This window comes from Oryx dammah, unplaced genomic scaffold, assembly GCF_014754425.2.
Source record: "Oryx dammah isolate SB20612 unplaced genomic scaffold, SCBI_Odam_1.1 HiC_scaffold_28, whole genome shotgun sequence".
NCBI lineage: Eukaryota > Metazoa > Chordata > Mammalia > Artiodactyla > Bovidae > Oryx > Oryx dammah.
The window spans coordinates 4,133,194-4,157,947 of NW_024070212.1; the positions used below are offsets into that span (position 1 = coordinate 4,133,194).

The 24,754-nt window shown below is 47.1% G+C and overlaps 1 protein-coding gene across 6 annotated transcripts in view; it reads right to left on the bottom strand.

Annotated features, from left to right (window-relative positions):
• PBX1 (PBX homeobox 1) overlaps window positions 1-24,754 on the bottom strand; it is a 335,304-nt gene that overhangs the window by 101,557 nt on the left and 208,993 nt on the right. For 5 of the 6 annotated variants that reach the window (XM_040229976.1, XM_040229979.1, XM_040229975.1 and 2 more), the window contains one exon: window positions 395-639. In XM_040229976.1, coding sequence (XP_040085910.1) covers window positions 395-639 — 245 coding nt within the window. Of the gene's footprint in view, window positions 1-394; window positions 640-3,083; window positions 5,515-24,754 lie in introns of those variants that run through there. The other variant, XM_040229977.1, reaches the window with a different exon arrangement.

Genomic DNA, 24,754 nt, shown 5'->3' on the forward strand with positions numbered 1-24,754 from the left:
ACACACACACACACACTTCCCCAGCTCACCTGGAGACTCTGCTCATGACTGTGAGCTCCCCCAGAACTGCATGCCAAGGAACAGCGCTCTGGAGCGCCAGGGACTGTTTCTGTACATAGACTCAGTTTCCTAAAATCATCAGTTGAAACTATTTTTCAACTATTTTTTAAGTGATCTTATCTCCAGTTTGCCTGAGTTTTCAACAGTGGAGACCCTAGACTTGATGGGCTCAAGTTCAACAAGTGGCTGTCGGGGGAGGCCAGAAACACTGGATCCCGGATGGCAATCTCCAGGAAAGGCTGCCTGCTTCCGATCCCTCCTAGCTCGGAGTTCTTGATTTCTCTGCCCTGCCCTAAAAGGCTGGGGGGCCCAGACCCCACATGGCTGTGAATACCTGCTCGTATTTCTCCAGCTCCGTGTGGTAGATTTGTCTGATCTGTGAGAGTTTGGCTCTGTAATCGGAATGCTCCACTGAGTTGTCGGAACCGGCGCCTCCAGACGCAGCCGCCGCCGCCGCCGCCGCCGCCGAGCCCCCGCCCTTCTCGGGCCCCGCCACCCCCTCGGCCAGCAGCATGTTGTCCAGGCGCATCAGCTGCGGGTCTGTTGGCTCCTCTTCCTGGGCTCCCCGGATACTCAAAACTGCAGGGAGATACAAAAGACGGGGGAGGTGTTGACAGTAACCCAACGGAGTAACATTTAAAAACAACAGCAAACTCCCAGTATATGATTTGGCTGAAGAAGTCTCAAATCACTTAACAAAACGGCACCTGAGCAATGGGCGTGAAGAGGGCTGGAAAAAGAGGGATGGGAGGACTAGAAAATGCAAGGAGAGTTTGATTTGTTCCTGAGATTAATTATACTCCTCTTATATGAGGTGCCTAGAACAGTCAAACTGATGGAGACAGGAGGTTGACCTGTGGGTACCACAGGCTGGGAGAAGGGGGGATAAGGAACCAGTAATGAGCCAGTAGGGAGTTATTTTGGGAAAATGAAACAGTTCTTGAAATGGATGGTAGTAATGGCTGCCCAGCAATGTGAATGTAGGTAATGCCACTGAACTGTACACTCAAAAACAGTTATAATGCCAAGTTTTGTTATGTCTATTTTACCACAATGAAAGAAATTTCGAAATCTACAAAAAAAATTATAACAGAATATAATTTTCGCTTTCATCCCCAAACTGCTAAATTTTAATTCAAGGAATAGCATTTTCTTTCTCATTTCTAATTTTACATTTTCTGTGAGTTTATTACAAAGTTTTTACACTCATTGGCTTTATGATATTGGATCAGCCTACATTTTCATTTCCAAAATAACCTAAGTCAGGCAAATTCAGTTAATTTGAGTAAAGTGTGAAGACCTCTCCCCTGGACTAGGGATTTCTATTTTCCAAAATTGAGATCAATTTATTCCGGGTGGTAAGAGCTCCGTCCTGGTACAAACAAGGGTGAGGTGCTTTAAACAAGCTGCTTCAGGGATTCAGAGAAGCTGGGGTTCTGATAGGATGAAGGAGGCTTGGCTCCACGAAAGGCTCCTTTTTTATAACCCCCCACGACCATTTGCAGGGGATGAAGGGGTGATTTAGACTGAAAGAGATCAAGTGATTTAGTAAACCAGTGGGAGAGCTAGGCAGTCTCGTTTCACTACCGCCATACAACCTGCCATAAAGTAGATCACTCATCTAAAGCCAGTTTAGTCGTCAGCAGCCAAGTCTTTGTTGAGAGTGAACACGAAAAGAGTATCCAATTAAAAAAAAAAACAACACAAAACTGAGGGCAGAGTAGGGAAGAAGGGATGTAACTAAAGGCAGAAAAGAAGCAGACTCTGCTCATTCGAATCTTGGGGGTGGAGATGCCAGAGTCCAGGGGCCCGGGTGGGAATATGAACGACAGCACAGCACAGAGTCCAGAGCTGTTTCTGGCTGGGCTGCATCTGGTGAGCCCCCCGGGGACCGTGACAGGTGCAGCCGTCTCTCGAATCTCAGCAAGGCAGCCCCACGGGGTTGTGACAGGAAAGGTGGGTCTGAGCTCAATCCGAGGGGACATGGAGACGTTCGGGGCATTCCATCACCTATAATGCCAGCATAACTGCTGGCTGTGCCCACGCGCTCCTGGCTTCTAACAGGCCTGACAAGGAGCAACCTTGAAAGTTGTTTCAAAGGAAAGCCCGAGTCCTGTGCTAAAGGAAAATGGCAGCATCGCTTCTGTGAAAACACGAGGCAGTCAAGTGGACAGTCAAGCACGTGGACCGGGGCGACAGTTTAAAGGCCTGGGGGAGACACATGTACCCCTTGAGGGAGTGAGGAAAGACAGGAGGAGGCAACAGGAGGACGTGGGGAAGGCAGTTAGCTGGCAGGAAAGAAGGATACAGGAACAGCCCACACTTCAGGACCCAGGCTCTCCTCCTGCAACTGAATTTTTAATGTTCTGCTGCACTAAAATAAAATTGCTATCCTGGTGACAGCACAGGTTAGAGGATTGTGGAGTTTAATTTTGTGCACATTTTCCCAATGAAATCCTTCTTTTGTAGACTCAGAAGACTTACATGGGAAATCGTCCCCCTGATCTCAGAATAAGAAAGATTATCATGGTATTCAGTTCCTTGAACTTATTTACTCAAATCTTCAAAGTCCTCAGAAGAACATATCACCACTAACAAAGATTTCCTTAAGAAAGGAAATGAATGCTGCAACCGTTTCCTGACTACCAGCCCCTAAAGGTGTGGGGTGGCGGGGAGAAGAACGTAGCCCCCACAAGCAGATGGTGTTGGAGCCCTGGACCTCTCCTTCCTCACCTGTACAGCCCAGTGAATGCTTTCAGCTGAGGACATTAGTGTGTGTGTGTGTGGGGGGGAGGGGTGGTTTATGGATGTTTCCCCAGTGAATTTCATTGAATGAATTTTAATTGCTTTATCAACAAAATACCTATGGGTCATTTAAGAGTGAAAAAAGAATCACCTCTGAGCCATTTGGTAATTGTGGCACTTTTACTTAATCATTAAAAAAATTGGTGCTGGGGCAAAATTTGACACTAATCCACTCTCTGGAATCCCATGACCAATACGCTCCAGAAGAGGCCACAGACCTCGGCCGATGGGAAACCTCCTTAAGATGCTGAGGCTGGTGACATCTGAGCCGGGCCGTGACGCCTCCAAGTGGCTCTTCCTCATCACTCCAAAACAACTCTTCCTGACAGATCCAGCACTGACCGGGCTCAACAGTGGTAGCAAAGTAAAAGAGAATAATGTCAACTGGTGAGGGTACACTCTCCTGGGGCTACCTACACACTGCCTTATCTGAGGTGATGGTAAGGATGGTCGGACCTGTGCCTGAGACCAGCTCACTCACTCCATTGACTTATTCCTCTAGCAAAATTCCATTTGTTCTGAAAAGAATGAGACAGAAAAGGAGTCAGGCAGACACAGAACAAAGTGCTGGTGCTGATTCCTCCAGGTACGAGGTAGGTGACCAGGTGGTCATGTTATTACTAGTACTTCCCATGTGCCCAATATTTACTTCAAAGATTATTTTCCCTTTCCAGCCCTTCTCAGTTGCACCCACATCCATGCCTCACTTTTTCTCTGGAACAATCCATGGGAAGCACGAACTGTTCACACAAAGTCTGCACACCTACCTACTTAATATTTCTCTTGATCTTAAAATCTAACTGCTTTCAAATGAAATAAAGGAAATGCTAAAGCTGCCAAGGACACTGAAAGGAGACACTGTAACCCCCTACCTACCAAAGAAGTCCCAGGACAGTCACAGAGGGTAAAGGGGGTAAAAAAAACACACATACACACAGGAAAGGGTTATCCTTTTGCTTAGCTTTTGTATCATTTGATGAATCCTGGATACAAATACTCTTTAAAAAGAAATTTGGATTCACTAAGATTTAATATAATAGGTTTCCAAATGTGGCCAAGAAGGAACAGGTATGATAGAAATGAAATGCACCTTGCTTGCAGTTATCCTTAGAGTTCAGGACACATAAATTGGCCCCAAACCAGAGATTGGAAGAAAATAAAAGAACAGAAGAAATAGGGAAAACAAACCCAACGGTCCTCTCCAAATTATACCCCTCCAATTACACTCAAATCATTATGAAATCAGAAATTTCAGAGTATGTATCAGAACCACCACCACAAAAACTATTCATACACAACATAAACAAAACCAAACCTTCCTCTTCCACTGTCTAACACAGGAGATTCTGGTTCTGAGGGTCTTGGGCTATGCATGTGTGCTGTGACGAGGCCCAGATGGACCAGTAAAAACCCGGCATGGACAGATCTCTGCCCAGGAGAGGATCTGAACGTACCACTATAAAGACGGGCGTTGGGATTCACTGATACGGAAGGCTGTTCAGCTAGCGAGTTAAAAAAAAAATCCCACCAACATTAAATAAATAAATGAAAAGGCCGATACGTCTAAGCCAAAGTGATGCTACCTATTTACTGCTTGAAGCCAGCACTCTGCCAAATAGGAGACAAAATGATTATTTAAAAGCTCCTTTTATTATCTCTGTGGCACCACGCAAGTCTCAAATGAACCTTTCACCAGGACACCAGAGATGTTAACACTCATCCTCCAAGATCCAATTTCAACCAGCGGAGCTGTTACCTAATCCAGCAACCATCACATGTGATCAGGTTCCTGCTTCCCTGATGGGCGCCCCGCAGCCTCCCTCACCTCCTCCCCTCTTTGCTCCCCAGCCCAACAGCTTTTACTCAGGTTTAAAGGGAAAAAAAAACCCTGTTTATACCAGCACATACAGGATTTTAATACTGAGATTTGTACACTTCCATTGCCAAAAATAAAATCAACTGCAGTGGATTTGCTCTGCAAAGAGGGTCATGCAATAAGATATTTAACCCTTTCGGTAATCATTCTTAAAGGAGTTTCCTTCTCACAGATCTAACCCCTCCTGTAAGAGACCGGGCAAGACAGGTGAGTGACGTACACAGAAATTGTCACAGGCCCTTTAAAAAGCCTCCGATGTCACCATCTACCTTGCTGCCATCCCTGGCCCTGGGGTTAACTCTCTGGTGAACCGCCCAAGATAAGAAGGCTGTCACAGCACAGTCGGGGCTGCTCTCACAACTGGCCTCCTGCTGTTCTTTCTTTGTTTCTTCACACGCGGAGAAAAACAAACCAAACCCAAAGGCAGCTTCAAGATCCTTGGCAGGAAGGAGGGCAGCAAGCGAGTTGTTTTGTCCTTGGCTGAGCCCTGACACCGATCCAGAGCAGCTCCACACAAAGCCCACTAGAGGGCACTCTTTCTTCACCAAGGACCGGTTGTGCTAGGAGGGCGGCTGTTTTCAGTCCCCAGGTTTTTTTAGTGCCGGGGGAAATGCCCCTGCTGAGATTCATGCTTCCAGGGGTGGAGCAGGCAGCACAGGAAGAGAGCATATCTACTGAGAGGGTCGTCTTCAAATCTGGACAGTAGTTCAGGGACCCAAAGCTGGGCTGACAGAGAGAGATGATGGACAGTCAACAGACAGGTGGTTTTTTTGGGGCTTCCCAGGGTGGTGCTACCGGTAAAGAACCTGCCTGCCAGTGCAGGAGACATGAGAGACATAGGTTCGATCCCTGGGTCGGGAAGATCCCCTAGAGGAGGGCATGACAACCCACTCCAGTATTCTTGCCTGGAGAATCCTGTGGACAGAGGAGCCTGGAGAGCTGCAGTCCAAAGGGTCGCAAAGAGTTGGACATGACTGAAGCGACTTAGCACACAAGCAGACAGGCGGTTTGGGAAAGGGCATGAGGTGTTCCCAGGATGGGGGTCCTCATGCTTTCTGGCCAATTTCTTTGCTTGACTTGAAGGCACAAGACTGAACCTCCATGCAGGTTTTCCACAGTCTACGAACTGGTCTTCGATATATCCGACCAGAAAAGCTGGGATAGTGAAGCTCTCCCAGACTCACCACCCAACCCTGCTCTGCCATCTTCCAGGGGGGTCAAAACTTTGGACAGAAGTATGGGACAAAAATACGCTGTCCTTGCATTTTTTAGAAATAGAGCCAAGTGCCTGCCTCCTGAAAATATCACAGTAAGACCTTTTATTTGTTCAGAAAGTACTTGTGCACAATGAATTGCATCACCTTATAGAACATGAAGTAATATTACAAACTTAGATAGCAGATAACTGAAGACTACAAAGGCAGAGTAATTTCCCCAAAACCAAAGCAAATGGGACAGAACATAACTAGAATCTAGGTCTTTAACTCTTACACACTTTATCCTCTACTGTAACATGAGGATTCTGTCACCAATGGTAATCAGGTGGATGTGCTTTCAATTCTGCATATGTGTGCGTGTATACACACGCATGTACACAATGTCTTTTGATGCTCAGCTGCAAGGCAGAAAACAACCAGACACGAGTTGGAGAAGGGAGGAAGTTCTTCCTACTGACCTCTTAATTTCCTTAAAACTTCCTCCAAAGCTGGTCTTCTTCGACTACTTCTTTCTGCCAATAGGACCATCATGATTAGAGCCACTGAGCCATGTGATAGAATGCCCTCTTCCCTCTCAGACAGAAAAACCCACTTACCACAATCTCATCCTATTTCAAATATCCGTTCAGTCTTTCTCCAAGAAACCTACCCAGATAATAGCTAGAAATAGAGCGCCCTTGCCACTAAGCCACCAAACAAGTATTAACGCTACCTACACCACAGACACGGAGAAGGCGGTGGCACCCCACTCCAGTACTCCTGCCTGGCAAATCCCATGGACGGAGGGGCCTGGTGGGCTGCAGTCCATGGGGTTGCGAAGAGTCGGACACGACTGAGTGACTTCACTTTCACTTTTCACTTTCATGCATTGGAGAAGGAAATGGCAACGCACTCCAGTGCTCTTGCCTGGAGAATCCCAGGGACGGGGGAGTCTGGTGGGCTGCCGTCTATGGGGTCGCAGAGTCAGACACGACTGAAGCGACTTAGCAGCAGCAGCAGCAGCAGCGGCACACCACAGACACAGTGCATCTCCGAGCCACCACCGTCACACCTGCCACGTCGCCAGCAAGGCTGCGAGCGTCTGAAAGGCTGTGATGACCTGTCCTCCACCTATGTATCCCCCCATGACCTCACAGAGCCTCTGGCACTGAGTACCTATTTGAGCATCTCCTAATGTATGAGAAAGAGTGCAGGAGGGAAGGCTGCAGGATGGGCTCTCCAATGATCCCTGTGTCGGTTCACTGTTCGTAAGGCAGTCAGCTCCTTAGATATTCGCTCTTTCTCCCTCTGGTCCAGTTACAGTTTGGACCAGAGTTACCTTCTGGTAGAGGCCCTTTCCCTCTGTCACCTCTTCCACCCCACTTCAAAAATCTGTCAGATCAGCCTGAAAATGCTAAACACGCAGATCTACACTGTCATTAAGCTAGAGCCTTAGAACCCACAGCCTGGCATGTCCCCAGCAAGCCAACATTATCCACGACGAAGGCTCTGGGTGTTGGGGAAGGCCTGGCATGTGACTGGTACCTGGGGAGGAATTCCTGGGAGGGTTAACAGTGGCTCCCAGGGAAGGGGCTATGCATACCATGCTACCCAAAGGAGCCCTCTGAGGAACGCTCAGTTCACTCAAAAAATCACTAACTGAGCACCTCAAAGGAGCCGGGAGTGGGGTGGATGCTGAGATTTCCAAGAAGCCCAGGGTTAGACTCCTCCAGTCCCTTCAGTGTGAGCACAACAAGTTGCCAGAGCAGGTGGAAAGCAAGCAGAAATCCCGAGGGACACAAACCCTCTAATCCTGCCTCTAGTTTCTTTCATTTCCCACAAGCACAACTGCACTCACAAATCATAAATTCCAAGCTTCTGCTGCAAAATAACTATGACATATTTTGATTCTTCTCAACCCAAAGGTGGGACCAAAATCTGTCAGTGGTTTGAAGCTTAAGGTACTGTGTCCTGATATTTTCCAGTACCAACCTTCTCGTTTGTTTCATGAAAAAGGTGTTGTGTGCATTTTGAAAAGAGTCTGTCTATCCGACAAAGGGAAATGACTGACAATTTGATTTTTTGAATTTTACAAGCCAGCCTGAGAGATGGTTGCCAGTCAGAGTTTCTGGTGACCAGTGACCATCTTAGTGGAGACCGTCCAGTGCAGGCAGAGATCTCTGAGGCGGTTCAGATGAGAAGTCCAAGTTCCTGGAGTCTTCAGGTGTGAAAGCCATGCTTAGACTGCCAGCCATCTGTGTGCCAGCTCTCGAGACACTCAGGGTCACCAAGGATGGGATCCGTGGGTCTAGGGATTTTTATGGCATCACCAGGTCTTTAGACATAAAGATAAGATGTCTTCTAGCCCTTTCAACCTTCCTTGGTTTGTTAGGCAGGTAAACCAAGCAACAGGACTTAAGGGCTTTAGTCAGTCAATAGCAAGACTGTGAGATTCCTCAAGCACTGTATCCTGCAAATACTCACCAAGCATCTCTTATAGTGCCAAGCACGGTGCTGAACTTCAAAATAAACTGTGGTCCATAAAGGACCTTAAGGATACATTCATGTCTTCATATCTACCCACCCCTACGTTCAGGGCTTTATGAAAAGTTTTAGGGCAGGAGGTAAACATAAAAATATATGAAACTCTTGAGATGGTTTTAGAGTTTTTGTTGTTGTTTATATTTGGGGGTTTTCTTTAGAGAAACATACCATACTTTTTCTTGTCATCTCTTTTTCTGAGCCAGGTTGCAGTGGCTCTGGTCACATGCATTTTCTACTTCTCAGGAAACACTCGGGCACGGATCCCGATCACACGTCCCCTGCTTGGCACATGGAGCCTCCCAGGCCAGCTGGCAGAGAGCAGGCTTATGTGCTGGGCAGCAGACTCTTGCCTTCCTGGATGGGTGCCGGCTGCCCGGGTGAGGGGGCATTGGTCCTTAGTAACTTTAACTTGGACTGCTGCTGGGGGACACCCTTGGCTTCAAGAATGGCTGCAGAAGTTGGGAGGAGGGTGTGGCATCACAGCAGCCTTGGCCTGGACTACCATGCCTGGAGGTGTGAGAGAAGAACAGCTCCCAGGGAGGGCCAACGCAGGGTGTGAGAAGCCAGGACGGCACCTTGTAGCCCGCGATGCAAGAAACGGTTTCCTACTCAGTTGTGTACAAAATGTGTGAGAAATTGAGAGCCACTGGTTGGCAGCTTGCTGTGCAATCCCAGAGATGCAAGCTTCTCTCTACAATGGTAGTTTCTCAAGGAAGTGACATCATGGGGAAAGCAGGAGAGCTTCTCACCGTTCTCTTGGATTCAGACGATAACATCAATTACGCACCTAGCACATTGCTGGCAAGTGCTAATTCTTGACAGATTTCCTCTCCCATCAGAATTCAGCATCCTCCCAAAGGGCAAGGATGGGCCTAAGCCCTCTTCTGTGAGCTCCACAACATGGCCGGAAGGAAGAACACGCATACAGAGCAGAGTCCAAGGCTCCCACTGCATGACCTTGCCTCCCTTAAGCTCAGTTTCTTTATCAGATGACAGTCAATAATATAGTATCAACCACAGCTTGACTCTCATTAAAGCATTAAATAAATTTATTTTTACAAAAGCACATGTCTGGGCTTGGTAACTGGTTAGCTTTCAATAGTTGGTTAAATCTACATCAATCCCATTGATAAAGGTCCCTTTGGGAAGAGTAAGAAAGCAAGATAGATTCCGACTTAAGAGTTTGTTTTTTATATGAAAGAAATCAGCAAGGCGGAAGGAACCAGGCTAAGTCAGTGAGTATACACACACACACCAGGCTAAGTCAGTGAGTATACAGACACACACACACACACACACCAGGCTAAGTCAATGAATACACACACACAGACACACACTCCAGGCTAAGTCAGTGAACACACACACACACACACACACACTCCAGGCTAAGTCAGTGAGTACACACACACACACCAGGCTAAATCAGTGAGTATACAGACACACACACCAGGCTAAGTCGATGAGTATACACACACACACACCCCAGCAGGCTAAGTCAGTGAGTATACAGACACATATACCCACACCAGGCTAAGTCAATGAGTACACACACACATACACACACACACACCCCCTACCTCACTGTGCTGCGCTTCTAGGCAAACTCAGACTGATACCATCAAGCCCAGGAAATCGATTCTCAGCTCAAAGAATGAATACCAAAATGTCTTCTTTTTTCACCCTTTTCCCCTCTTTATGTACCTTTCTTGCTATTCTTCTCCCAAGCATGATAAGAACCCTACTTCCTCTGACGCCCAATATGTGCCCTCTTTATGAGAGCCCCCGGCTCTAGTCTTCCTCAGCCAGGAAGCGTGCTGCCCTGGCAGAGCTCACTGGAAGATGCAGTCCTTCCGCAAGGCTGGAAAGGCCCTTCGGGGAACTGCTCAGCTCTGGGGCAATCTCACCGTAAGTCAGACAAGCTAGCCTGGACACCCTCTTCAATGGCGGCTTTCAAGTTTCCATTGAAAGTAAAGACATTGTAACCAGACGGGAATAGCAGCGCTGTTCACGATGGAGGTTTGAGGAAGTGTATTGCAGTTTTGAGTGTTGGGTGGGATTCAGACCTCATGTCATCCTTTCCTGCTGGGACATAGAGAAACCCCACACTCAAAATATTAAAAGATAATTGGATACTGCTATGTTTGTATGATGTATGATCTTAACTTCTTGGTATCATTCCACTGTGTCAGGACAGAGAATGCTTTTCCGGCTCCTGCTGCTAAGTCGCTTCAGTCGTGTCCGACCCTGTGCGACCCCACAGACGGCAGCCCACCAGGCTCCCCCGTCCCTGGGATTCTCCAGGCAAGAACACTGGAATGGGTTGCCACCTCCTTCTCCAATGCATGAAGGTGAAAAGAGAAAGTGAAGTCGCTCAGTCGTGTCCGACTCTTCGCGACCCCATGGACTGCAGCCCACCAGGCTCCTCCGTCCATGGGATTTTCCAGGCAAGAGCACTGGAGTGGGCTGCCATTGCCTTCTCCAAGTGACTAGCAAAATTTTCTTGTGTATGTTACCAAGCTCCATTACAGCAGAACTATTTGTTTCCTCCAACCTTCCAAATGATTTCATCAGAACTAAATTTTAAATAAAGAGCGTTTTGTTCTCACAGAAATGTTTCCAGTTTTGAAAATCACAGAATAATTCAGTGGCAGGATTCCTAATACATTGTACTGTTGATCTTGAGGGGTCCTCACCAAAGATAGCGATAACCCAGTCTTAACTCACTCCGAGATTATTTCCATTTCCACAAATTACAGAAGACACATGCCACGAGTGAGAGTCCACCTTCGTCCTGCAAGAGGAGGCTTACTGTCTAACAGGAGTGAAAGGACACCTCTAGAGGATGACAGCCACAGAGGTGTCTGACCAAGGACACACAGGGACGACATCACAGTCGGCAAACAGCGAGCTCCACTAGGGTCGGACACAGGGTCCAGAATCAGGAAATGCGTGCAACACTTGGGCTGGTTCCATCCCTTCAGCCTCTTTAACTTGGTCCTTCCACTTCTCCCTCCATTAGGAACGCAATTCCTTAGAATCTACAAGAGGATGGGAAGGACTCACTGACTCTCAGGACCACCATATGACTTCAGCTAACACTGATAATAAGATCATTTCAACTAAATCTGTGTATTAACTATGCTAATATTTACACTGAGAGATGAGCTGTGATGGGGGCATGTGTCTCTCTCCTGTATGGGGCAGAGGAGAGGAAACAGCTTAAGAAAGGGCCTGACAGAGAGTTTCAGTGCAAAGTTGAAGAAAAAGGATGATCTTTTCGTTTCTTCCAACCCATCCCTTTCCATGGACACAGAACACTGATTTTTGGTTAAGCCATGGTTATAGGAGGAAAGATACTTCCCAGCTTCCCTTGCAGCTAAATGTGGTCCTATCTCCAGTGACAAAATTCTGGTTAGTGATAGATGAATGGAAATAAGATATAAAACTCTATCCTTAAAGAAGGAATGTCTTTCTTTCCCTTCTCTCCTTTCTTTTTGCTAGATGGAACATGGATATAAGGGCTGGGGCTCTGGCAGCCACTCTGGACCATGAGTTGACCTGGGGAATATAAGCCACAGCAGGGAGAAAAACCAGAGAGAAGTCCTCATATCCTAGAGACTAGCCTGTGGTCACCTTCAGTTCAGTTCAGTTCAGTTCAGTCGCTCAGTCATGTCCGACTCTTTGCGACCCCATGAATCGCAGCACGCCAGGCCTCCTTGTCCATCACCAACTCCCGGAGTTCACTCAGACTCACATCCATCGAGTCAGTGATGCCATCCAGCCATCTCATCCTCGGTCGTCCCCTTCTCCTCCTGCCTCCAATCCCTCCCAGCATCACAGTCTTTTCCAGTGAGTCAACTCTTCGCATGAGGTGGCCAAAGTACTGGAGTTTCAGCTTTAGCATCATTCCTTCCAAAGAACACCCAGGACTGATCTCCTTCAGAATGGACTGGTTGGATCTCCTTGCAGTCCAAGGGACTCTCAAGAGTCTTCTCCAACACCACAGTTCAAAAGCATCAATTCTTCGGTGCTCAGCCTTCTTCACAGTCCAACTCTCATGTCAATACATGACTACTGGAAAAACCATAGCCTTGACTAGACGGACCTTAGTCAGCAAAGTAAAGTCTCTGCATAAACTTGCATTTTGTTTAAGCCAATTTATCTTGGGATTCGGGGAGGTTTTTGTTTTGTATTATTTGTGTTTGGCAGTCTAACCAATCTAAGCTAATACACTCTTAAAAAGAGAAAGAATAAACTCTAGAAGGCAGAGTGATTTCATGCTGGGTAGAGTGTTACAGAGAAAATTAGGAAGAGGCAGGTTTAATAACCAGAGGCAAGTCACAGAAACACCTGAGTAGCCACTGGAGAGAATTTCTTCCTACAGAAAAAAAAAAAAAAAAGAAAAGAAAAGAAAAGGTTTAGAACAGATAGAAAAAGGGTTGATTATTAGAGGGGTCTCTCTTGGGTGCCATGTAGGCTCTTAGCAGAAGTGAGAGACCTGGGCAGTCTGGAGTGAGGGAGTATGGCAACAACAGGTCTCCTGGTCAGGGTGCTGGTGGCCTGGGGGAGTATAGCTCAAACCAGGAGGGAGAGGAGGGTGGTGAGGGGGGGCTGCGTGTGCAAAGTAGCCAAGAGCGCTCTGCTGCCTCTGTGATGAAGGAAGTGAAGAGACTCTGTCTTGAACAGAAGAAAGCTAAGACAGGCTAAACTGTCATCCTGGAGCGAAAGATAAGAAAAGGAGCAATATGTGAGACCAAGCTCTGATAGATGACTGCAGGCTGTTGGAACTTACCCACCTCTATACAGCTTGTATCTGTATATTTCCTTACACTGTAGCACAACAATGTTTGTACTCTAATTGGCCTGTTAGATCTGCCAGTTCCAGAGGAGTGGAAGAGGGACACAGGAGAAGAGAAAACCTCAGCATGACCCATTTAAAGAAGAAATCGCCTCCACTCACTTTGGTGGCAGCAGAAATTCCCCAGCAGAAGGACACTGGGTCTATTTCTGGGCACCCCAGGTCCATTCAAAACACCCGCCAATTAGCTTTCCTTTTTCCATGAACACAACCACCACCTGTGACCCCGGACCATCATCTCACAAACGCACACAAGGTCAGTCAGGGTCCTTCCGGGAAAACATGTGGGTAATCCATCACCACTCATTACAAAAACCACCCCAAGCACAGGTCTGGGTGCTAATGAGTCACCAGAGTCATTCTCAGACACCGGGGGCTGCAGAATCTGCCGGCAAAAAGGAGGCAGGGGAAGCAAGAGGTTTTTGCTGCTGTTCAAAAGTTCCTGAGTTTGGGCCTCAGAAAGCGTTAAGTCTTTGACTGAGAGAAGGCTGGATGGTAGGACAGGATGCTTGCTGTGTCTAGAGTCTCATCCTGGGCAAGAGAATGAGGATGCTGAACAAGGAGTGCTGCTGGAATGAGGGCAGGGCCCTGAGACGATGGGTTCCAGGCTGCAAAGCACACCTTCAGTCACCACCAGTCCTGTCTCAGCATAAAGGGGAAACATCTCAGGGGGACCAAGAGAGGTCCTGGCTTGTGACATTTCTGCTTCAGGGAAGAATCCATGGAGCCATCATTTGCAGTTCTTCCCATCTCAGCACCTGTGCCTTTCCTTAGGGAATGAGCTGCCCGGTGGCTCTGAGCTCCCAGGCTGCGCTCCACGGTGTCCCCTCTTCCCACTAGAGTCCACGTAGCCGAAATCTTAAAGACATAAACACCTGTCCACCAAAGAGGCTTAACTTTTCTTGAACTGGAGTGCAAGCATTCAAATTCCACCCTGAACAGGGTTTCTCAAATGCCGATTCAAGTTTCCAGGGGGACATCTTAAAGGAGAAGTAGATTTCAAGTAAATGATTGCAACTTATCGAAAATAATGTGCTACTTAGCGTCTGCGGCACACATCCTGGCAGGCAGCAAGGGGAAGCAGCACTAGAGCAGATGGGAGCGATTAGGCTCTGATTTTCAGTCGGGCTTTTTCTTGTCGGTATTGCCTCTGCTTGTGTTTACATCCTGGTAAAACCAGGACATTTGGGAGAGGGGAGAGAAGCGTTCTCTGGACCATTCCTTCTTTCTGTGTGCTAGAGATAGAGGCCCCCCACCTCCCACCAAGAACTCTCACACAGAAGGTGCCCTCCCCCTGTGGGGAGGTAAGGTGGTCATCACACTACCATCATCAAAAAGCATTTAGCTCCATGAGGCGCTCACTAAATACATCAATGGTTGACAGAGAGACAGATGATGGGGATCTTAATTTTCCTTTAAAGATCTGCCTCCCTGAGGCTAGGCCTTATTTACTGTGATTCTTACTGTATTTATCTGAAGAGGTATCTTGTTTCCTCCTCCACTGAATGAGCTGACATCTCTCTGACCCACAAAATATCTCTCAACTGTTCCACCAGGAGGATGTTAGCACGGCCCTTTCTCAGGCCCCTTAGTGATGGTACGTCACTGGCAAATTGCATCTGTTTTGCTGAGGACACTGCTGCAGAGGGCTGACTGCCCAGTAAGTCCCGGCAGGACAGAGAGGAGACCCCAGCTGTCCCCAGATTATCGGAGCCCTTACCGGGGCTCATGTTCTTTGGGGTAACAGACACAGAGTAATCTCAGAAGCCAACTTTGCTTTTCTCTTTCCAGGCTGCTTGCTTTCCAGTGGCACTCTGACTGTGCCAACTAGTCATGTCCACTTATGTTTAGTGACAGCCTTACAGCTCCGTCAAAATAAAAATCTCTCAGCCCGCACAAAGTGTTGCTGGCCTGCACAATGTCACCAACACTGCCATCCCGACAAGGACCCAGGATGGTCTCTTGGTCAAGCAGTCACTCAACAAACATATGCTGAGTATCTACTCTCTACTGTATCCGATTTCAGCTGGAGGGACTCGACCAGAAATAAGAGAAGTCTGCAGACTGGTGGGAGAAAGACAAACATCAGCTGATGATGGAATCAAAGTGATCAAATAGGTGTGTGGATAGATGCATGGGAGATGTGAAAACAGGATATTTTCTTGTGTGAGAATGAAACTTTGCAAAGCAACTTGCCTAAAATAAGCTCATTTGCTTTAACACTATGGGGTATCATTACCCCTTTATTCAGATGGGGGAATGGAAGCACAGGGGACTCAGAAGGGCACACAACTAGTTATGCAGTGGACTCACATCCAGGGCCTTCCCTCTGCATCACAACCACCCCCAGTCTTAGCCAAGCTTAGGAGGCAAGCGAGGGCCAGTGCCCTGAATAAAGTACCGGGCTGACCCAGGACTCTAGGGCCGGGAATTAACAGCTGGCAATTTTCACAGGTTGAAGGCCAATGTGAACTTTCATGCTGCCTTTTGCAGAATCTCATTTCTCTGCTCTCCTGAACCAGGCTAAACCAAGAGTAACAACTAACAACACTCACATGGTTTCCCCAACTTCAATGCACTCTGCTTACGACTTAAAGTAAACCGAAAAGTCACAGAATTGTTTACATACCAAAAATGAGTTTGCACAACTTTTTAAAGCCAAATTTGTTTTCACTTCTTGTGTCAAGAGATGTGGAAGTGAAATTTAAGTTGCAGTGATTGAAATTAAGTTGCAGAAATTTAAGTGAAATTTAAGTTGCAGAAGGTTGTTGGTCTGTTTGGTAATGTATGACATGGGTTCCTGGCACATGACCTTGGCTTTAAGGTTTGACATCACACCCTCCAGTTCCAGGTTCTCTTCCCAGTTTGCAAAGCAGAACCATGAGGCCCCCTCTCTGCCTTCATGCTACCAAAAGACACTTAGGCTTATGGGAAAATGAGGAGACAGCCGCTTTGATGTCCTCCAATGAAAAAGTGCTGAGCACTTGCATCATGATGGTTATATGTATTCCTCTCCATTTTTGAAATTGGACAGATCATCTAAGTCTTGTTTACAACATGGGGTATGAATGTGGCATAAAAACAAAATTATAATATAAAAATATTTGGCTAAATGTGCATACATATATATGTACATTTATATATTTTTATATATTCCTTTTGTTTAGAAAAATTTAAGTTATGGAATTATTCTCAGCCTTTCCTCATCTTCAAACATTATATCAAACTGTGATGGAATTATGGCAACTCAGGGAAAACAACTAATTTAAAAATTCAGTATACCAAAGCAAGTTATGTATATGCAGTTTTCTTTCCTTTTCTAGAGAGGATATCAGGAAGCCAACTTTGGTTCCTGGAACCCTAAGGAAGGTTCTGTGACCTTAGGGCACCATCATGCAAGGCCAATTATTTGCGTTATTTTGGCATTTCTTAACTATGCCTGTGAAAGTTGTTTTTTTAAAATAGGGAGTGGGTTGCAGTGGCACATGAAAGTGGTCAAGATAAGTCTTATAGAGTAAAATTACTACTTATTGCTGCTGCTGCTGCTGCTACATCGCTTCACTCGTGTCTGACCCTGTGCGACCCCATAGACGGCAGCCCACCAGGCTCCCCTGTCCCTGGGATTCTTCAGGCAAGAACACTGGAGTGGGTTGCCACTTCCTTCTCCAATGCATGAAAGTGAAAAGTGAAAGTGAATTTGCTCAGTCGTGTCCAACTCTTTGCGACCCCACGGACTGCAGCCTACCAGGCTTCTCCGTCCATGGGATTTTCCAGGCAAGAGTACTGGAGTGGGGTGCCATTGCCTTCTCCGCTACTTATTGCTGCTGCTGCTGCTGCTGCTGCTAAGTCGCTTCAGTCGTGTCCAACTCTGTGAGACCCCATAGACGGCCTCCCACCAGGCTCCTCTGTCCCTGGGATTCTCCAGGCAAGAACACTGGAGTGGGTTGCCATTTCCTTCTCCAATGCGGGAAAGTGAAAAGAGAAAGAGAAGACACTCAGTCGTGTCCAACTCTTAGCAACCTCATGGACTGCAGCCTATCAGGCTCCTCCATCCATGGGATTTTCCAGGCAAGAGTACTGGAGTGGGGTGCCACTGCCTTCTAGCTGCCGCCTAATGGCTATGCAGGTGTGGGTGGGTGGATCCACACTGTTAGGTTTTTAAATTCCCTTTTGTTTTACTGCCCAAACCTAGCTAATTTGGCTGCTGGTCTTAAAACTCAGGCTGGAAGAAACACATATAAGATGAGACAGTTGCCCAGCCTTTAGGTGACAGAGATAGAAAGAAATATGAACAGAATAAAAAACAGAGGTCTTCTTAATTGCTTTCTGCCTTACTGCTATTTGAGCAGCTTTCTCTCTGCAAAGACCCTAGACTCTCAAAGGGCTTCCCAGGTGGTTCAGTGGTAAAGAATCCTGACAAGCAGAAGACATGGGTTCGATCTCTGGGTCTGGAAGATCCCCTGGAGAAGGAAATGGCAACCCACTCTAGTATTCTTGCCTGGGAAACCCCATGGACCGAGGTGCCTGGCGGGCTACAGTCTGCCAGGTTGCAAACAGTCAGATACAACTTAGCGATTAAGCAACAACCACAGCATAAGACTCTCAAAAGTCATCAGTATGTGCTTAAGTCCCATGAGAAAATGCTCACAGCCAGCTCTGTGGTCAGAGGCAGAATCACTGGCGTGCAATATCACTCTTCATTTCTTCACTCTGAAATAATCCTGAGATTATCTCAAAGATGCTATGGTGAATTTCAAGGTACGGCTTCCCTGGACAATTATTCTCTCGATAGCCAAGCATTTACTCAGTTCATGCAGAGAAGAGGAAGGAACTCCATTACTTGCCCCTCCATCATCTGAATGACAGCACCCATACTGTCATACACACTAGGAACAGGAATGTACAACCCTGGCATCACATGTAGATACCCCATATATTTTAACTGAGATTTAGAAGTTCAAGCTATACATACAGTGATGGTATATTAAGGATATAGGTTTATCATCCTGTAAATTTAAGGAAGAGAAAGTTTATCAGTGTATGTCAAAGAAAGCTTTCATGGCTGAAATTAGACTTAAAACCTTGCAATCGCTTTGTTTCATGTAGGACAACCCTCTGTGTGGTTCCTTCTGGATTTTTCCTAGGCGTATAAATTTAGTTCCAAAGAAAAAGAAATCTCCCACGGGGGAACAATTTAACTATTTGGAGAATGTGTTGATCTTTAAAAGACACCGATTTCCCTAGTAAAGGGAGAGAGAGAGGAGAGTTTAAGGGATGTGAGTAGGGGGTGGGGAGAGAAAGAAAATAGTGGAGAAAAAAAAGCAGAAGACAAGAGGAAGATAAAATAACCCTCAAGTTGTTCGTGGGTCAAGAATTACCCCGGGAAGTCCCTGGCGGTCCCGTGGTTAGGACTCTGCACTTTCACTGCCAAGGGTGGGGGTTCGATCCCTGGTTGGTTGGGCAACTAAGATCCCTCAAGCAAAAAAAAAAAAAGCATTACACAGACCAGATGCTCAGTGGTTAGGACATTATACAGAGGCCCTTCCTTCTAAATCACATGTCACAGCATCCTTCCTAACAAGATACTTGGATTTGCAGTGTGCTGCACTGCCTTTAGCTGGCTGTGCCCTTTACATCAAAGGAATGGACACCCATCTGTGTCCCTGGGGCTTCAGAGTCTCTCCTTCCTGGAAAGAATAGTAGGAAAGGTACGAGAAGGAATACACATGCAGTGAGCTATGATAAATAGCTAACAGTTTATATTTACATTCATTCTTGGGCAGAAACCTTAACTGCAATATATTAATTAGGTTATTCATTCATTAAATCAAAAGCACCTTTCTCTGAGTGCTTAGCAAATGCTCGGCAGTACTGTGTTTACTGGAGACACAGAAATAAAAAAAGCAAAATGCCTGCCTAAAGGAATAAATGGTTTCAAGGAGAAAACAGAGAAATAAACAGTTTTAAAATGCCCTGGTGTGGAGGAAGTTTACCCTCCAAAAGGCCTCTGCTTATGATATGATCACAGTTAAGTGTGCTGACATTCACCCTGATTTCCTTACTCTAGCAAAGGCTGTCACATATTCAAATATGCAAACAGACACCAACATATGCTGGCACAGAGGTGGACCAAGGCCAGGGACCAGGTGCTCCCGTTCACCTGTAACCGTTTCAGCCTCACCACAGCCCCACGTGGATAAATGCATCAACCGCTTGCAGGACTTAAACACTCAAGAGCCACTAGTAAGCAGAGCCTCAGCTCTGTGTCCCAGGACAGGACACCCCACCCTCTCTCCCTGGAGAGCTGCTTCAGTGAACAGGGGGTGGGGGAATTCTGAGAGTGCAGCCAGCATCCATCACGCCAGCAACCCTTGGCAGGCGATCTTAACAAATGCACTTCCTCCTCCGGGAAGAATCGGGGCTCCGTAGCCTGCACCCAAGCCACAAGCTGCACACCAGACCAGAGATGGGCTGGGAGGGAGGGGCAAAGGTGGTTTTAAGGCTTTTGTGGCTTTGAAGAAAAGGTCTCTGAATGTGAGAAAGCATTCAAATCGTCTCTGCAGGCATCCTGGCCCTGTGGTTGGGCGCTCTTGGGTCTGTGGCCGTTGAGTTCACCACAGGCTCAACTTCTTCCCAGCGTATTCCTCTCTCATTTAGCCCTCGAGACACCCGCACAGCTGGGGTGGTTCTGCAAACCTCACTAGCACGTGAAAAGTCTGGGGCAGTGATCTTTCTCGCTTGATCTTCGACAGGGCATCCTGGAGCAAAAGTCAGACTCTCAAAATCTGAACTCGTTTCTTCCGGTACCAGAGAAGAAAAGTAAATATTTAACCACAGGCACAGAGGTTGAAGGAGCAGCAGCTCTAATCAAGACTCAGCTTCTCACCCCTCCCCGAGCTGAGGTGAAGATCCCTCACGCCTCTATGCAAGCTTACCCAGGGCAGTGAAGCCCAGGCTCCAACCAGCAATAATTCCACATATAAACAACTCTTGCTCGGCATGAAGCACACACCAGACAGTAATCAGCTTATCTAATAGAACAGGCCTCTTTTCCTAACGTGGAGGAGGATTAGCAGGCTTGAATTACAGCCGTGAAGTGTAATCAAGCTCTGATCGGCACTGGCAAAGGATACTGTATATTCCTGCTGGGCCATGGGTTGTTGGCGCGACGTGGTGTACCTATAGGGGATGGACAGGAAACGTTTGTAATGGTAATGACTCTGGGAGACAGCAACTGAGCAACGGGGGAAAGCAAGTGTTATGGGAGAAAAATTAGATTATAGCTGGTGCCCACGTCCTCCCTGTACTCCTTCCAGGCTTTGGAAGCTCTTAAAGTGACTGCATTTGAAAAGATTCTGCAGGTCCATTAAGAATATACTATCCCCCTAAATCATAACTAAGGGTGAACTCGACCCTTGGTTGGCCACAGAAGATACTTCATTGCTGTCTATGACACAGATCCCACTGTCTCTAACCACAGTGAGGGCTATGCCATAGTAGTGCTGTGCACATCCTGTGGTCCAGGTATGGGAATGGAGCGGGGAATATGGCTGACATGGAAATCACAAAGGAATTTGTACTGGGCCTCAGAAATCCCCTGATAGCTCGTTGGTAAAGAATCTGCCTGCAATGCAGGAGACCCTGATTCACTTCCTGGGTCAGGAAGATCCACTGGAGAAGGGATAGGCTACCCACTCCAGTGCTCTTTGGCTTCCCTTGTGGCTCAGCTGGTAAAGAATCTGCCTGCAGTGCAGGAGACGTGGGTTCGATCCCTGCGTTGGGAAAATCCCCTGGAGAATGGAAAGGCTACCCACTCCAGTATTCTGGCCTGGAAAACTCCATGGACTGTAGAGTTCATGGGGCTGCAAAGAGCTGGACATGACGGAGCGACTTTCACTTCACTTTTCAGAAATCCAATAAAATGATTTAAGAATCCCATCCTCACTTTGAAGATGCCAAACCAACCCAAACCAACTAGCAGCTGCCTTTTCTATCGCCCACCATGGAGACATCTCATCTCACTTGGGAGGCCAGCATTTAATGACAGGCTTGTGAAAAGGTCATCTTTATTTAGTAAATTCCATGATAGGAGAAAAAAAAAAATTCTGAATTTTTTGAAGCTTCCCAAAGGACCCTTATATCCTACCTAAAAGGGAAAACATCTTACTCTAGGTCTGTTTTCTCTCACTCTGCCCATTTCTTGGTGATGAACTTTTCTTCACATCCTCTTAGAGCAGCTAAGTAAAACAGTTCAAAAGGCCAGTGGCCTTCTCTTCTAAAAATAAAGAATCACAGCTTCCTTTGTAATTTCTCATCTATCTTGACATCGAGTCTTTTTTCCTATTCATGTTTCTTAAAGATCAAAGAATCCAAAGTGGACATAACATTTTAGGAAATTGCTTCTACTAGCGTGAGGAGTGTGTGTGAAAGTCACTCAGTTGTGTTCGACTCTTTGCGACCCCATAGACTGTAGCCTGCCAGGCTCCTCTCTCCATAGAATTCTACAGGCCAGAATACGGAGGGGGTGACAATTCCCTTTTCAAACCCAGGTCTCTCATACTGCAGGCGGATTCTTTACCGCCTGAGCCACCAGGAATACTGGAGTGGGTAGTCTATCTCTTCTCCAGCAGATCTTCCCGACCCAGAAATTGAACTAGGGTCTCCTGCATTGCAGGTGGATTCTATACAAGCTGAGCTAGCATGAGGAATGCCAGGAAAACGACTTCCTGACTTTCCTGCATCCTGGTCCTCCCTCTCAAGAAGGATCCACTGCACCCTGCTCACCTTTGCCCCTTCCCCCAGGGGTCCCCGCCAGACATGCTTCCCTCCAGTACAGTCTCACCTCTAATTCTCTCCAACACCAGATTCTTTCTGATACACTTAGCAGGTGTCTCGCGGTAACATGAGTGCCCTTGGAGAGAATCCACCGGTGAGGAAGGAAGGAGCCGTGACCAGCAAGGTAGGAGGTAAAAGGATGTGCATGGGCCGCCTGTCCTGCCAGTCCCATCCCATTCCTCACCGGCTTACCCCTTAAGATATGCAGCCCCCAAACCCTCTTCACCCATAATCACAGCATGGAAACCTCATAGCAGAGCCTTTTAACTCTATGGTGTCTGACATGAAATTGTGAAGCCCAAACTGTCAGACACTACAATTGATAAGTGCGTGAAACTGTTTAAAACAATCAGGCAGACTACAGTATAGCCACCAGTGCACATAAGATACTCGTGTGTCTATAAGCAAGAGCTGAGCCGAGTGGGTCCCCCAGTTCTATCAGGGTACCATCCATCCACTGAAAGTAGAAGATAAGAGAGAGCATTGATTCATGGGCTGTGTGTGGTAACTGTGTTTAAGATCTGGATCAAGGAAGGCAGAGCTCTGTTCAATGAGTGACAGGTGCTGAAGATCCTCCAAGCACTAAGAATTCACTCCAAGGTGCAACCGAAAATAATTCTAGGATTCAAAATTGTGCCACCAACACAAAGGCTGAGGACACATGCTCTTAGCAGGACAAAGCCAGCAAAGTCAAGAAGAACCCGAGCTCTATTGAGAACGTCTTTGGTGTTGAATTAAGCTGACCTGACCTCACGTTAGTTTGGATAGCCAAGGAACAGTCAGGGCTGAAGCCCAGAACTGGATGTAATCAGATCTGAGAAAGTAGACACTAGGAATACAGAGGGCCTCTCTGGGTCTGAGTCAGAGGCACCTCCCTCTCCGACAGGCCCCACCACTTATCTTGCACTCAGGGGTTGCCTCAGTGCAAAGTACTGCCATCTCTGCTCAGACTTTCAGCCAACCCTAGTGTCATCCCTGGGGCCCTCCAACTGGCCTTTCAAACCTCATTCTAGTATCTCCACCCAAAACAGTATGCAGGGCTGCAAATACTACCCCTCACATGCCAGCAGTCTTGAGGGGGAGGAAGGGCAGGGAAGGGGAGCGGGCATTGCTGTTCAGGGACCATCCTCCAAACCACACGTCCAGTATCTGTTACAGCTTTCCAAATTGATATGTGATGCTGATAACAAGAGTCAATCTTTGCACCCGAGTGAGTTAGCACAGTCCACAAACGGGAGGCTGCCTCTCCCTTCCAGACCTGGTGTGAGATGTATCCACACACTCTCTGCAGAGCCCTCTCAAATTTATTTTCTCAGCTGACATCTTATACGGCCCTATCAACAAGCACACTGTCAAGGCGGCTTGTCAGAGTGTGTAATGGTGTTGCATCTTTGGCTAGGCTTTAACATGTCTGAAAGGATTTTAAACCGTATGCTCTTTTAAATACAGACTTTGTGAAATTTTTAAAAAAAAATTGAATCGCTGAACTCCAAAAGTCAAATGGCAAAGAATCTGGGTAGAGTAGATCTGTTACAAATTCCATTCTGTGGGGAAAACCGTTGCATAATTAGAAGGTGGTGTTGCATCTCTCCGTTGAGTTTCGGATCTGTAGCTAAAATGAACCTTGTGTCCAGAGCCACCAGGAGCTTTCATAAACAAGGCTGATCAGACAGAAGTGTGGCTTGAGCGCCTGAGAGCAGTGCGGCTTTTCCTATTCTTGGGGTAGGGCCCAAACTTGACTGAGCCCTACCTTGCCCTACACAAGGTCTCGGGTTTCTACATTCCATTCGCCTTCCCTCATGTTCTCCCAACCCCCTTTCTGGCCTGGAGGCCCGCTGGGTCCCAGGCTGCAGGTCTGGCCAGGGCAGATGGGTAATTTTTCCTTTCAGCTTTAATGGCTGCTATTAACAATAAGTTGCCCTGCCCTACTGATGGCTCAACTTTCAGCTTTTTCTCTGATTGCCTATGAGTAACACTGTGTCACATGAGCTGTGTTTAACAGAGGTGCAATAAATGCCAAAGAAGAAATATTACCCAAAATAAAAAATAGTTTGTCCCCGTGTGGCCAGGATCTCACGACTCACAACGATGTTCATTTCAGCTTCTAACATAATTTCCATTTGCATTCTTTTTTTAAGGGTCTCTGGGGGCTTTAAAAAAGCTGTTTAAGAGGAAAGGCAGAAAGACCATAGCAATTGTCAAGTTTGGGGATTTCTGCGCTCCAGACAATCGCTGCCTGCAGACAAGAGACAGACTGACAGAGCGGTGAGTCCTACAGACACAGAGGACAGAGAAAGGCAGGCAAGGGGCTCATTACTGCCGGTCTGCCTCAGGCGGGAGGCGGCCTGACCTCCGCAGTGTGGTTCAGAAGGTGGGCTTGGCAACAGGAGACAGGGATGAAGGAAGGGAAGGCTGGACCCCTACTACCCATCCCCACTTCTACACACACACACAGACACACACACACACACACACACAGACACACACACACAGAGACACAGACACACACACACACAGACACACAGACAGACACACACACACACACAGACACACACACACACACACAGGCTGGACCCCTAC